General features: G+C 33.0%; 1 protein-coding gene across 15 annotated transcripts in view; it reads right to left on the bottom strand.

Moving 5' to 3' along the window:
- The window catches only part of KMT2C (lysine methyltransferase 2C), a 303,740-nt gene that overhangs the window by 141,260 nt on the left and 147,872 nt on the right, over positions 1 to 14,608 (bottom strand). For all 15 annotated transcript variants that reach the window (XR_001105806.2, XM_021665230.2, XM_021665228.2 and 12 more), the window contains exon 7: positions 1,900 to 2,062. Coding sequence is in view for 14 of the 15 variants with exons in the window: in XM_021665230.2 (XP_021520905.2) it covers positions 1,900 to 2,062 (163 nt within the window). In the remaining variant the exon portion in view is untranslated. The remainder of the gene's footprint in view (positions 1 to 1,899; positions 2,063 to 14,608) is intronic.

The following is a 14,608-nucleotide window of genomic DNA, read 5'->3' as shown; positions in this document are numbered from 1 at the left end:
ACAGCCCTATGGAACTGGTATTTTTTTCTACTGCAAGGTGACTACTTTAAGACAATTTTTCACTGCATTATGTCAAGTGACATCTTGTTATTTTATCATTATATCAAGTGACATCTTATTATATATAATAAGATCAGATTAAGTGTTCATATTTCCTTCTTTGTATTGGCTGCTGAAAAAGTATGGGGCCAAATTTGTGGTTATGTCTAGAATTGTATCTTTTTGGGGGGTTTTTTCCTATTTATCCTATCTAAATTTTCCATTGCCAAATTTCCTTACTTATTTTTAGTTTTATCCTATTGCTCATGTATTTTTATGAGTCTCCTATTTTGGAAAAAGGCAGAGGACTCATAATTTTAATATATCTTTTAGCTTTATGTTGCCATAAACCTGACATATATGCATAATCAATGACAGCAAATGATCTCACCTCAGTATTTACAGTTTATTTTACAAACTGATTTATGATTGCTAACATATAACTGAAGGCATACGTTATTAGAACACAGTTGTCAGTAGAAAGTAGCACTACTATTAAGTAATAAAATGTTCTAACATTAGAACAATATTCTTATAAAAGTTTGCATGTTGCTTACTGACGTCTAAAGCATGACTAACTACAAAAGGCTGAATAAAATTCAGATTCTTACATACACACAAAATTGTTTTATTCAGATAACAAAGTGTATTTATTATACCACCCAGAATATAATCCACTCTGATAACTGACAGTTTATGCACTTGCAGAAGTAACTCAGTACATAAATAGTGGCCATAACAGTTGCTGTAAATGAAAGTTCTTCTCTTCCAGATTTAAGAATGTGTAATCCAAAGCATTTTACAAACTTTAAATCCCTTAATTAGCCTAAATATAATTTAAAATTTTAGTTTGCCTTATCTATAATTTGTACACTAGGTTACTAAGGGCAATATGATTACATTGTGGACCCAAAATAATTACAACTGAAAATGAAATCATGGCACTCAACAAAGATAAAGGGTAATGATCATATAGACTAACTGTATTTAATATTAGTTTAAGCCTGGGTAGCTATATTTATGTTTCACAGACCTGGAAAAGATAGAAAAATTGCTTTTATCAACACTCTTAAGGAAAAGATAAAAGCTAACATTAGATAACTAAGAGATGACATAAAAAAAAGATTGAATAAAATATCATGGTGATTTCATAATGATATTGGAAATTCAATAGACTAGGGGAAAAAAGGTCCCAAAACATACATGCTCAATGGGAAAACACATAGTAAGAAAAAGTAAAGATCTCTATTTAATGATACAACAGTAGAGTTACAATTTGTTGTATAACGTAAATTTCAAACATTTAAACATTTTCACTGAATTATAAAATACTATTTGGAAAAGAAAGAAAAAAAGCACAACTACAGATTACAGATGACCAAGATAGATGAATCATGAAAAGGTGCTAGGAGAGATGTCTATCATACCTATCAGTGGGTAACATAATTTCTAAGAATTTCAGAAGTGTTTGGTGTTCCTATTAATGTAAATCCTGAAATAACACCTGAGTGAACTGTCTTCTAATTCTCCAACTGGGTGGCTTTGTAGTGTAAAAGATGTTGAAGACTAATTAACTTTTTAATAAATTATCTTATGGTATAAATTAGAAATACTGTACAGTCAGTATTTATATCTTTCTACAGTGATTTTTAAAATGTTTTAAGAATAAAAAAATGCAAACTTTATTTGATTTTTCTGAGGAAATAACTTTTTAGATTTAACTTCAATGAAATTGTTGATAACATTTCCCTCCCCAAGGACCTCTGGCAAAGATCCCTCAGATTCAGATAATTTATGACATTTGTTATTTTCAGTAAATATACTGCTTGAAATTTAAAAATCTATCCATAGTAAACTTACATCTTTCAGGTGCTTGGTCAATGTGTTCTGGACAAAGAAGGAAGATGTGACTGAAATCCTGAAAAGTGCCGGCTCCAGCAGCACAAGGATAATGATACATCTGGGTACATTTCTCTTCACAGCATTTGATAGTGGCTCCAAGGTGCTTACAAAATGCACATCGCTGAAAGGAATAAAGGAGAGAAATCTCTTTATAAAACCTTGAAAAGGAATATTCAAATATAAGGCTGGGAAGGTATAAAAAAGTCTTTGTACACCACAAGTAAAACAAATTAAACCTGCAAAATAGTAAACAAAGGATTAGTTAAAGATAAAATCTACAGTACTCAATTTAGTGCTTTGTGTGCTACCAACTCATCCTTCCATTCAAATTAGAAAGTCAGAATTTCACTTCTTCCTACTTATATTTTCAAAAAAGTGTTTGAAGCATTTTTGAAACAAAACTTAAAGATTTTTTTAAAAAAAGCAAATAGTAGTATGATTAAAGGGGCAAGTTTCTATATTGAGGGTTATTATAAAGTTTTTAAATCCCACCAAAACCAGCAATAGGAATATATTTTATAAGGCCTACTACTTTTTTTTTACCCTGCATAAAGACAAAATAAACTCATCGATTATAAGGTAATGGGGACACAAATGGTTAAAGATGAAAAAAAAAAAACACTACATACTTCACTGTAGTAATCAGTTTCAAATTTGTTTGTTTGTGTTGTTGAGACAGAGTTTCACTCTTGTTGCCCAGTCTGGAGTGCAATGACAAGGCTCACTGCAACCTCCGCCTCCTGGGTTCAAGTGATTCTCCTGCCTCACCCTCCCGAGTAGCTGGGATTACAGGCATGCACCACCACTCCCAGCTAATTTTGCTTTTTAGTAGAGACAGGGTTTCTCCACATTGGTCAGGCTGACTCAAACTACCAATCTCAGGTGATCTACCAGCTTCGGCCTCCCAAAGTGCTGGGATTACCTGCGTGAGCCACCGTGCCCAGCAGTTTCAAATTTCTTAACAAAAGATGGAAATGGCGGAGGGCAGGGGTGTGGGGTGGGGAGGAGTCATCTGGTATCTTTCCCTTTTCAACCTACCTCCATTATCTTGTAAGTGGTAAAAAGCACAGAAGTAAGTCCCAAACAACAGGGGCAGTCTAGGACAAGTGAACACTAAAAAGTCCATACAAATTATCTAAAATGCTGCATTTACTTATTCAGTTTTCCCTCAGAATAATTCATAAATTCTTCTTCATTTTCCCAAGTCCACTTTGAGCACCATTTTCTTTGATGGGCCCTGTACCATACAACATGAAATCTCTCTGTGGGAAATGCCTATCTAACATATAATTTGGTTTACACCATTACATGCCTATGCCATTACGTGATAATTGTCTTTTTATCATATTAGTCCAAGATCCTTCAACAAAGGAAACATACTATCTTTGTATCTATAGCACCAAAAATGCTGCTTGACATAGGCCCTAATAAATAGGTGTTCCTATTTATATACACCAGACTTAACCTTTGGTGATCTTCTTTGTAAGTGTGGCTCATAAACAGCTTAGCTGAAATAACTGGAGCCTCATGTAACAGAGACAGTTAGACCCTGCTAACATTACTGTGGGTATCTTCACATGTTAATACACTGACTCTATATTCTGCTAATTAATCAGAGACTACAATAGTTAAAATTATAATTGTTTTCAATATTTTATGTGTAAATCTGTGTATCACATACTATCAAACTCTTCCTCACTGTCATCAGTCCACTGCATTGAATCGACATAAAAAAGTTAAGTGACCCTTGAGGGCTGAATCAGAAAGAAGAAAAAGATGTAAAAATTAAAAAAGAAAAAAGAAAGCTAAGTGATTCCTGGAGTGTCTTCCACACATTTTGAGTGCAAGGCAACAGACCACTATAGCTTCTAAATAACTCATAAACACTAATTACAGTTGTGACACTTTAATTTTATATAATATTTATAACTCTACAGAATAACATACATTTCAGTTCTATTTTGGCACTCAAGGGTATTAATGCATTAGAAACACAGAAAAAAATATTTGTTTTCATTGACAAAGTGTAATAACCAGCTTTTACAAAACAGCTAATTTTTTATATTATAACTCCCAAGGTATCTAAATATGTTTAGTGCACTAACAGAACCCAGAATTAACTACAAATACAACACTTTGGTAGTCTAAATGTCCGAATGGGAAGGCCAAGTAAACATCGAGAGAAAAAGTATAATCAATCTGTTGAAAATTGTTTATAACAACTAATTAACATAACAAAATAATTCCTGCTAAATTGTTAAAATCTGAAATTGCTTATTTTGATACCATATGGCAAGTTTTGCAGAAGCCTTCTGCACTGAAAATAATTTTGGCAGATAAAATATAACGAGAGGTAAGTATATAATAATAAAAATAATTTAAATTGATCATCTTCTCAATGTCTTTGTCATTTTAGAAACACCACTACGTTCTCTTAATCACAGTTGCAATGAAAAATATTATATGACATTAGCTAAACTACTAAGAAAAGTACTGGAATATAGCTAACATACTAATTTATAATATCATATAAAGATATTAGTGAATAAAGGAAGGAAAATAAAACACTCCATTTAGGAGAACGCTTCAAAGCCATCTGTTACAATTACATAGCTAATGAAGAACAATCAGCATTAAAAGAAAATGTTTACTATATACATAGTCTGGAATGTATCTACCTAAACCAAATAAAAAGTATTTGTAAAACTGTAGACAATATCAAAGAATAGATTTACACAGAGAACTTCTCTTAATGTCAACACTCTCATATACTACACATAAAAGAAATCAAACAAGTTAAAATAATAGTAATATATATAAAATACATAAGTAATAATTACAAAGCTAATTAACATTTTGGAAGGAGGTTGATAAAGTAAACAGATCTTGGCTGGGCATGGTGGCTCACACTTATAATCCCAGCACTTTGGGAGGCTGAGGCAGGTGGATCATTTGAGCTCAGGAGTTCCAAACCAGTCTGGGCAACATGGTCAAACCCCATCTCTACAAAAAATACAATAATTAGTCAGGCATGGTAGCATGTGCCTATATTCCCAGCTATTCAAGAGCCTGGGGTGGGAAAACTGCTTGAGCCCAGGAGGTTGAGGCTGCAGTGAGCTGTGATCACGCTAATGCACTCTAGCCTGGGCAACAAAGTGAGACCCTGTCTTTAAAAAAAAAAAAAAAAAAAAAAAAAAAAGCCCTTAAGTGGTATAGCAACTAAATGGTTTATTTGAATCAATATTGAAAATTCCTAGATAGTATCTTTTTACTTTTATTCATCATTAAACAAAAGAGAGGGAGAAAGAAAACAAAAGTAACATGTTATAATGTTATATTTTCCCATACTAATCCAAGAACACAATAACAACAACAACAAAAAAAACCCTCAATGAGAGTTCATAGTACCAATTTTAAGAATGAGTCTAAGGAATTTCCAAAACAAATACCCACTCTTAATCTGTAACAATGCCTCCTTAAACTCCCTGAATGTCAGCTTCAGGTAAAACCTTCCCAGACCCAGAAACACTGGCAAAAGTTTGAGATAACAAGGATAAAGGGAAAATTCTTGGAGCTGCATAAAAAAGAAAACAGGTCATTTATAAAGAAAGAAGAATTAGGCATCACTTCTCATTACCAATACTGAATTAAAAAGAAACAAAAAAAAAATCATTATTTCCCAAGGTCTGTAAAAATTATTTAAAACCACAATGTTAATGCCTGTTAAGCTAACATTCAAGTCTACGGATAACAAATGTAAATAGGTTAAATTCTCTAGTAAAAAAATACCAACTTTCAAGACATGCAAAATACACTTACAACATACACATATTTTATATATAACTATACCTACACACTTTATTTATGTATGTATATGTGTGTGTGTGCACATATATAAATGAATAAAATACTTTGGATATTTGTCCCCACCAAAATTTCATGTTGAAATGTAATCCCCAATGTGGGGCCTTACGTGAGATGTTTGGGTCGGGAGGGCAAATCCCTCATGGCGTGGTCCTGTCCTTATGATAATGAGTGAGTTCTCACAAGATCTGTGTTTAAAAGTGTGTGGCACCTCCCCGCTTCTCCTTTGCTCCTGTTCTTGCTATGTGAGACGCCTGCTCCCCTTTTTCCTTCCACCATGATTTTAAACTTCCTGAAGCCCTCACTAGAAGCAGATGCCAGCACCACAATTCCTGAACCATCTGCAGAATCGTGGGCCAATTAAACTTCTTTTCATTATCAATTACCCAGCCACAGATATTCCTTTATGGAAACATAAGAGTGGCCTGATACTATATATATACTCATACATATGCACAATACACAGTGACATACACAATTCAAAAACAGACTTAAGGGGGAAAAACACAAACAAATGCTATCCAAAAAATGCAGGTATAGCAATAATTGCAAAGAAATAGAATTCAAACTAAAATGCAGTGAAGAAGTCAAAGACAGTATTTCACACTAACCTAAGTTTTAAGTTACAGTGTAAATTCCAAAAGCCATAGTCATTAAAGTTTATACACCTAATAAATACATTTGACATTTTAAAAGTAAAGCTGAGTAGAAATAACATACATAAATTAGACTCTAACATAGCTCTCAAATCAGGATATTAAGTAGATATGAAATAAGTAGTAACAATGATCAGGTCTGATTCAGACTTACACATAAAATACACACAGATCTCTGTTTTCCAAAAATAAAGAAAACCTATTCTATTCAATTGTACATAGAATTTTCCAAAAAATTCACCTCATTTATGATCATAAAGAAATGTCCACATATATTAAAAGGCAGGTGTTTTTTAGGTTATATTCAGTAAAAGTAGATGTGTCCCTAAACTTAATACAATAAAAATCAGAAATTCACAATATAAGGATAAACTCCCAAATCTATCCACTGGAGAAACTTAAAACGCCTTTCTATGTAACAGCACAGTTTTAACGAGGAAGAAAAATCATGTACTATTTTGAAATGATTAAGAAACATCAAAAATCTCTGAGATGTGGCAAATGTGGTATTCAGAGGAAAATATATAGCTTGAAACATGCAAAACTGTAAGAACAAAGAATGAAAATGCAAGATTCAAAAATTAAGCCAATAAGAATCAACATATAATTCATGAGATTCACAATCTCAGGAAGTAAACTCACCCTAATACTGTGTTTATTAAAATGTTATTAATGAGATTCAGATGTTTAAACAACTATTTGCTTTAGAAAATGAAATATAGCTGACTGAAATAAAACCTAATCTATGAAATTATTCTGTATATGAATTAATCTGAAGTAATGAATAGTTGAAGGACTGATTCATAATTCTTTTTCTGGCCCAGGCTAATCATTCTAGTTGGCATACTATTAAACACACATTTCTGATCGAAACATCTGCTAAAAAATAACATCAAATGACATTACAAAATCAAAATGGAGACTGCTAAGAGTGGGATTTTTCTCCTGCCCATATCTTTCCTTTCTGATCCATTCTCCTCACTGCTGCCAAAGTAATCTTTCTAAAGGAACCCCTCAATACAGAACATGTGGTAGGCAGAATTCTAAAATGCCCACACACCACTAACCCACCAAATTTCTGACCCTAATACAGAGGCTATAAATATGATGAAATATCGTAGCAGGGATAATGCTATTAATGTATTACATGGCAAAGGAATTCTGCAGATGTGATTAAAGCCACCAATCAACTGACTTTGAATCAATCAAAAGGGAGATTCACCTAATCTAATCAAACAACCCTTTGAAAGCAGAGTTTTCCCCAGCTGGTAGCAAAAGGGGAATTCACAGCAAGGGAACAATTCAATACACTGTTGCTGTCTTTGAAGATAAAAATAGCCAGGAGTAAAAACCAAAAAGTGGCCTCTAGAAGCTGTGAGTGACCCAGGCCAATGGCCAGTAAGAAAATGGCAAGCTCAGCCCTTCAACTGCACAGAACTGAATTCCTCCCACACCTAAATGCACCTACAAGAGGATTCACCCTCAGAGCCTCCACCCAGGTAACACCTTGATTTGAGTCTTGTGAAACCTTAAACAGAGAGCACAGTTGGGCCTGCCCAGAGTTCTGACCTAAGTAAATGGGTGCTGTTTTAAGATATTAAGTTTATCATAGCTGTTATATAATAACAGACAATAAATAGAGCAGCATTTCAAGGCCCTCCATGCTTTGGTCTCTGCCAAATCACTATTAACATTTTTAAGATTTTTTATAAATACTATACTTACATTACACAATGTCTTAACACTATGAAGTAAAAACATAAATATTTTAAATTCCAGCTTGGAAATGAGGAGGCAGAATCTCAGAGGTTTTCCTAAAATAAAATAGGACAGGCAAGCTTTCTGAGTCCACAAAAGAGCCCTCTTACCTATTGGGTCAAAAAAATAATAATAATAATTTCTCTATTTATAACAACATACATAAACTAGAAACCTCAAATAAAAAGGTCCCTAATAGCTATAACCTTTAACATAACCATAAATAAAAACATGAATAAATCTGACTATATAAAAATGTAAAAACTTCTATGTGGTGAGAACACACATTTCAGAAAAAAAAAAATCAAATGACAAAAAATAACCACCAATTTGAATTACAAATCTAGTATCCTGGGTATAAAAAATAAAGCTTCTAAGTTATAAAACTGAGTATAATTTTTAAATAGACAAGGATACTTTATAGAATTTCATAATTTAAAGAAGGCATAAGGTTAGCCAATAAAATATAGGTAATATGCAAGAAGCAGTAAGCATTATTATTTGCTAGCAAGTAAGCCAAGTACTTTATTCTCATCTAGGGCAGGCACAGTGGATCACACCTGTAATCCCAACACTTTGGAAGGCAGAGGCGGGTGTATCACCTCAGGTCAGGAGTCTGAGATCACCCTGGCCAACATGGTAAATCTCCATCTCTATTAAAAATAAAAAAACTAGCTGGGCCTTGTGGCAGGTGCATGTAATCCTAGTGCCTCAGGAGGCTGAGGCAGGAGAATCACTTGAACCCAGGAGGTAGAGGTTGCAGTGAGCCAATACTGAGCCCCTGCACTCCAACCTGGGCGACAGCAAGACTCCATCTCAAAAAAAAGGAATTACGTTATTCCCATCTAACCACCACCATTTTAGGTAGATGTCACTATTTCTGATTTTACAAATGAGAGACAGAGAGGTTAAATTCCTTACTCAAGCCCACAGAGTCAGGAAATGAAAGAGGAATTGAACACAAGGAGTTCATAATTAGTTATATACAAGTAATAAAGACAAATTCCATTAATCGACTATGGAAATGTACTGAATGCTTTGTCTTGTTTACACAATAGCTTTTATGTAGGTTATAAGAAAATAGTATGGCCAGGCACAGTGGCTCATGCCTGTAATCCCAGCACTTTGGGAGGCCAAGGCAGGTAGATCACTTGAGGCCAGGACTTCTGCCTGGCCAACATGGCAAAACCCCAACTCTACTAAAAAAAAAAAAAAAAAAAAAAAAATACAAAAATCAGCAGGGGTTGTGGTGCACACCTGTAATCCTAGCTACTGGGGAAGCTGAGGCAGGAGAATCACTTGAACCTGGGAGGTGGCAGTTGTAGTGAGCCAAGATTGTGCCATTGCACTCCAGCATGGGCAACAGAGCTGGACCTTGTCTCAAAAAACAAACAAAAAAAGAAAAAAGAAAGTAGTCACGTTGGGATCAGAAGCCCTAAGATCATCTCAGTGCCAACCAAAAGAAATGTACTGGAATATTCACAAAACACAATTCATAATGACCTCAAATTTAAAGCACTCAAAATGCCCAACAGTAAAATAAATAAATTATGGTTCTCTTAACAATAGAATACTATACATCAATGAGAAAAATAATAATTGGAAGCAACAATTTGGATTAATCTCACAAATATATATGTGAAAGATGACAGAAAACAGTACTTAGTAGCCCAACTATACAAAGTACAAAGCCAATTATACAAAGCACAAAAACAGGCAAGACTCACCTATGTTGTTACTAGTGATGATACTGCATATCTCTGGGACTCTATTATTTGCTTCCTGATGTGATTTTAGTATATAGGTTCTAATATTTGGGGTATTCTATTATTCACTTTGCTACATATATAGCAAATATATAATATAGGCTGTTCATATTTACCAAATCACATTCAATACATACCTAGAAGGGGTGAATTATAATGTATGCAAAATATACCTTAATAAAACAATGACTCTCGCTTGCTTATTTATGTATTTGGTAACAGCATAGGAGCTAATATCAGAGTAACTTTCCTGAAGAATAACTTTCCTAAAATGCCTTAAATCTGAAGAAAATATAGAAACTAACTGAAGCTAATATATATATATATAGAAGCTAATACATATATATACAGCTATATATATGTATTAGCTTCAATTAGTTTCTATATTTATATATATATAGCTGTATATATATGTATTAGCTTCTATATACATATTAGCTTCAATTATATTATATATAGCTGTATATATATATATATAGGCTTCTATATATATATTAGCTTCAATTAGTTTCTATAGTATATATACAGCTATATATATTCTATACAGCTATATATATATATAGCTGTATATATGTATTAGCTTCTATATATAATATATAAGCTTCAATTAGTTTATATATATATATGGGCTACATATACATAGCATATATACAGCAAAGTGAATTATATATAATTCATCAATATATTTTCTAGAAAAATTAAGTTTTTTAGAAAATTAAGAGAATTTTAGATAAAGACTCAACTTTTAATGGAAAATATTTTCCTTTTTCTTTCTCACATGTAATTCTGTATCAAGGTTAGTATCCTACCTGGTATCTCTCCAATGGTGGGTTAAGAGTTTGTATTCTTCTGAAGTAACTTGTATTACATTAAGGAATGATATTAACTGAAATAACCACACAAATGAATGCACCATAAAGCTAATTTCAAGATAATCTGTCCTTAGCCAAAAGCAGAAAAGGCATACACATAACTTCCACATAAGTTATTCCTAAAAGTTCATCATGTGTACAACAATAAAATTTATAGTTTGATATTAGGTTTTTTTAACACTGAAATATTAATCATGTTTGTTTAACACAACTTTAAAGTTAATAATGAAACACTGCATATTACAGAAGACAGTTCAGAAAGTGGGAAAAAATTTTAAAGCTTTCACTTGAGTAGGAGTAAACACAGACACAGTAAGATTCAAGTTAGTTGGATACACTTAAATCATGTCTTTTAAGAACATAATAACAGATATATTTGCTTAGTCCAAAACCTTGGTGTAATTTTAGTCCAAATTTGAAACTAACAGAAGAATATTCAGCTTCTTAAAAGTTTTATTTCAAGAACAGTAAAAGAACTTCTGGTCTTACAAACATTACACAGATAAAATAAGTTTCTCCAAATAGATGTATATAAAAATCTAGCACATATATCCCCAAGTTGAGTTAATAAGGTGATCTAGATTCTGGTTGAATAGAACCCTTGAAATGTAACTTTGGTGAACAAACTGTTTGTGTTTTCCACTTGTCTTGAAAAATAAGTGATAAAACAGATTTCCAGTACACCCCCCGCAACTGACAAAATGCTACTTACCAGAAAAAAACCACTACCAAAATAAAAATCACAGAAGGACTATCAGTAAAAATATTAATGCCACAAATTAACATGCTGTTAACAGCTGAATTATGCATTAAAAGACCATTTACATAATCATGGAAAATAACTTAAATATCTTTTACATCACTAGTAAACTCAAGAAAAGATAGCAAAAGCAATACTATTAAATTTCATTATTGATCTACTAGCTTTGACTATTTAAAACTAGTACACTTAGTTTTGATTACTTTTAAGAAGGAAAAACAATAATCTTTCTCCCCTTAACGACTTTTCACTTATACAAAAGATGAAATTAAAAGAAAACATACAATTATAGCTTGGCTACAGTTATAAAATTGTTTTAAAGATATGTAATTATGCTACTGAATTAAATTGAAAACATAAATATAAACTCATGATTTTGGAAAAAAAATATTTTCCATGTTTCATTTTGGTATAAGGGGAGACAAATAAGTCAGAAGAACAGAAGAGAAAATATAGAAATAGACTCACCTTTCCATATTCAATTAATTTTTGATCAAGGGGCCAAGATAATTCAAGAGAGCAATAAATATTCTTTTAGAATTATGCTGAAACTGGTAAATAATCCATATGGAAAACAAAAACATGAATCTTATCTCATATTATCTTATCATATATGTAATTTAACCATAAATGGATTTTTTTAAACCTACAGGTAACCCTGGGGCAGGCAAAGATTTTTTAATAAGGCATAATGAGCAAATTTTTTATAAATCCCCAAAAATTAACAAATGACAAACATCATCAAAACTAAACCCTATGCTGTTCAATAAACATTTCTAAATAAATGGAAACAAGTCACACACTAGGTAAAAATATTTACAAAATGGATCTCTAATAACTGACCTTCTGTGAATAATATTAAAAACTCTTATAACTCAAGATGACAAGCAGATCAACTGGAAAAAAATGGTGGTAGAGACAAAATATGTTAAGACATATCACCAAAGATATATAAACGGCAAATAAAAACATAAAAATATGCTCGATTTAATTATTCATCAGGGAATGCAAAATCAAACCCACAATGAAGTATCACCAAATGCCAACCAGATGGCTAAAATTTAGAAACAGTGACAATATCCAGTGCTGGCAACAATGTAGAGCAAATGGAACTCTCATCTCTAGAAATGGAAAAGTATACAGACACTTTTTAAGAAACTGTGAAACTGTTTTCCAAAGTTAAGCGTATCTTTCCAGCAAGTCAGAAATTCCAGTCCTAGGTATTTACACAAGAAACATGAAAAGATACATCCACACAAAGAATGTTACATAAATGCTCACAACAGCTTTATATACTAGCCAAAAATTGAAAGAAACTTAACTGTAAGCTAGTGAATGAACCAATCTCAAAACCATTATGCTAAGTAAAAAAGACAGACAGAAAAGATGCAATACTCTATGGTTCCATTCATATGTTAGTCTAGAAAAGGCAAAACTATAGGAAAGCAACAGATAGGTGATTGCCAGGAGCTGGAGTGGTAAGAAGGCAGTAACCTCAAAGGGTCATGAGAGAATTTATGGGTCAAGGGCATAATCTGTATCTTGACGATGGTAGTTACATGACTGTTCATATATACCAAATCACATTCAATATACACCTAGAAGGCGTGAATTATAATGTATGCAAAATATACCTTAGTAAAACAATGACTCTCACACATAAATATATTTATTTATTTATTGAGTAACAGCATAGGGGCTAATATCAGAATAACTTTCCTGAAGAATAACTTTCCTAAAATGTCTCAAATATGAATAAAATGTAAAAGCTAACTAACTGAAGTTAATTGTAAATAACCAAAAACTGGCTGGAATGGGAGGACATTTTACCCTTGGAAAAAAAGGGTATATCATTGGCTAAAATACGTATTTAAACAGAGTTTCAATGCTAGGTACACTGACTCAAGCCTGTAAACCCAGCACTCTGAGAAGCCGAGGAAGGTGGATCACCTAAGGCCAGGACCTCGAGAGCAGCCTGATCAACATGGCAGAACCCCATTTCTACTAAAAATACAAAAATTAGCTTGGCGTGGTGGTGTGTGCCTCTAGTTCCAGTTACTTGAGAGGCTGAGGCATGAGAATCGCTTAAACCCAGGAGGTAGAGGTGGCTGTGAGCCGAGATCACACCATTGCACTTCAGCCTGGGTGACAGAGCGAGACACCGTCGTAAAAGAAAAGAATATTCTACAACAAATAAGATAGTAATTTAAATAAATATTTTAGTGGATGGGCTTAAGAAGAGATTGGCTATGGTAGAAAAATGGTCCATCACCGTGAAAATAAATAGTGTATCTATTCTGAGGAACTAAAAGTAAAAATACTGGGAAGAAAATGAACAGACCCTCAGTAATCTATGGAATAATATCAAATACACAACATTCATGTAATTAGAGTTACAGAGGAAGAGGAGAGAGAAATGAGACAGAAAAAGAATAAGAAATAAAGGTCAAGCTTTTCACAAATTTGGAAAATATCAACTTACAGTTTCAAGAAGCTCAGCAAACCCCAAGCAGGATGAATACAAAGAAAACCACACCTAGGCACATCATAGTCAGACTGCTGAAAACCAAAGATAAAGAGAAAATCCTGAAAGCAGCCAGAGAATATCAAAACATTATTATATACATGGGAATAATGATACTACTGACACCACACCTAACTTCTCATTAGAAACCATGCGAGACAGGAAACAATGCAACATCTTTTAAATGCTTAAAGAAAGAAAACATAATCAACTGAGAACTCTATGTTCAGGGGAAAAAAAGTCAAAAATGAATGCAGACTTCCACTTTCAGACAAAATGCAGGAAATGTACTATCCCTATTATTTCCACTAAATATAGCTTTAAAAACCCTTGGCCGTGATGCTCAAGACAAACGAAGACAACAAAATGAGAGAGGGAAGACCAACTAGGGCTGAAGGTCCCAAGAAACAAAAGAAGATGAATGCCCTAGGTTTCCTTTCTGACTCATACATACAAGAAAAGCTGCT

Source organism: Aotus nancymaae, unplaced genomic scaffold, assembly GCF_030222135.1.
Source record: "Aotus nancymaae isolate 86718 unplaced genomic scaffold, 86718_ANA_hifiasm-v0.15.2.pri h1tg000002l, whole genome shotgun sequence".
Taxonomy (NCBI): Eukaryota; Metazoa; Chordata; class Mammalia; order Primates; family Aotidae; genus Aotus; species Aotus nancymaae.
Note: the sequence above shows the minus strand (reverse complement) of the source record. Positions and strands in the feature narration are given on the sequence as shown.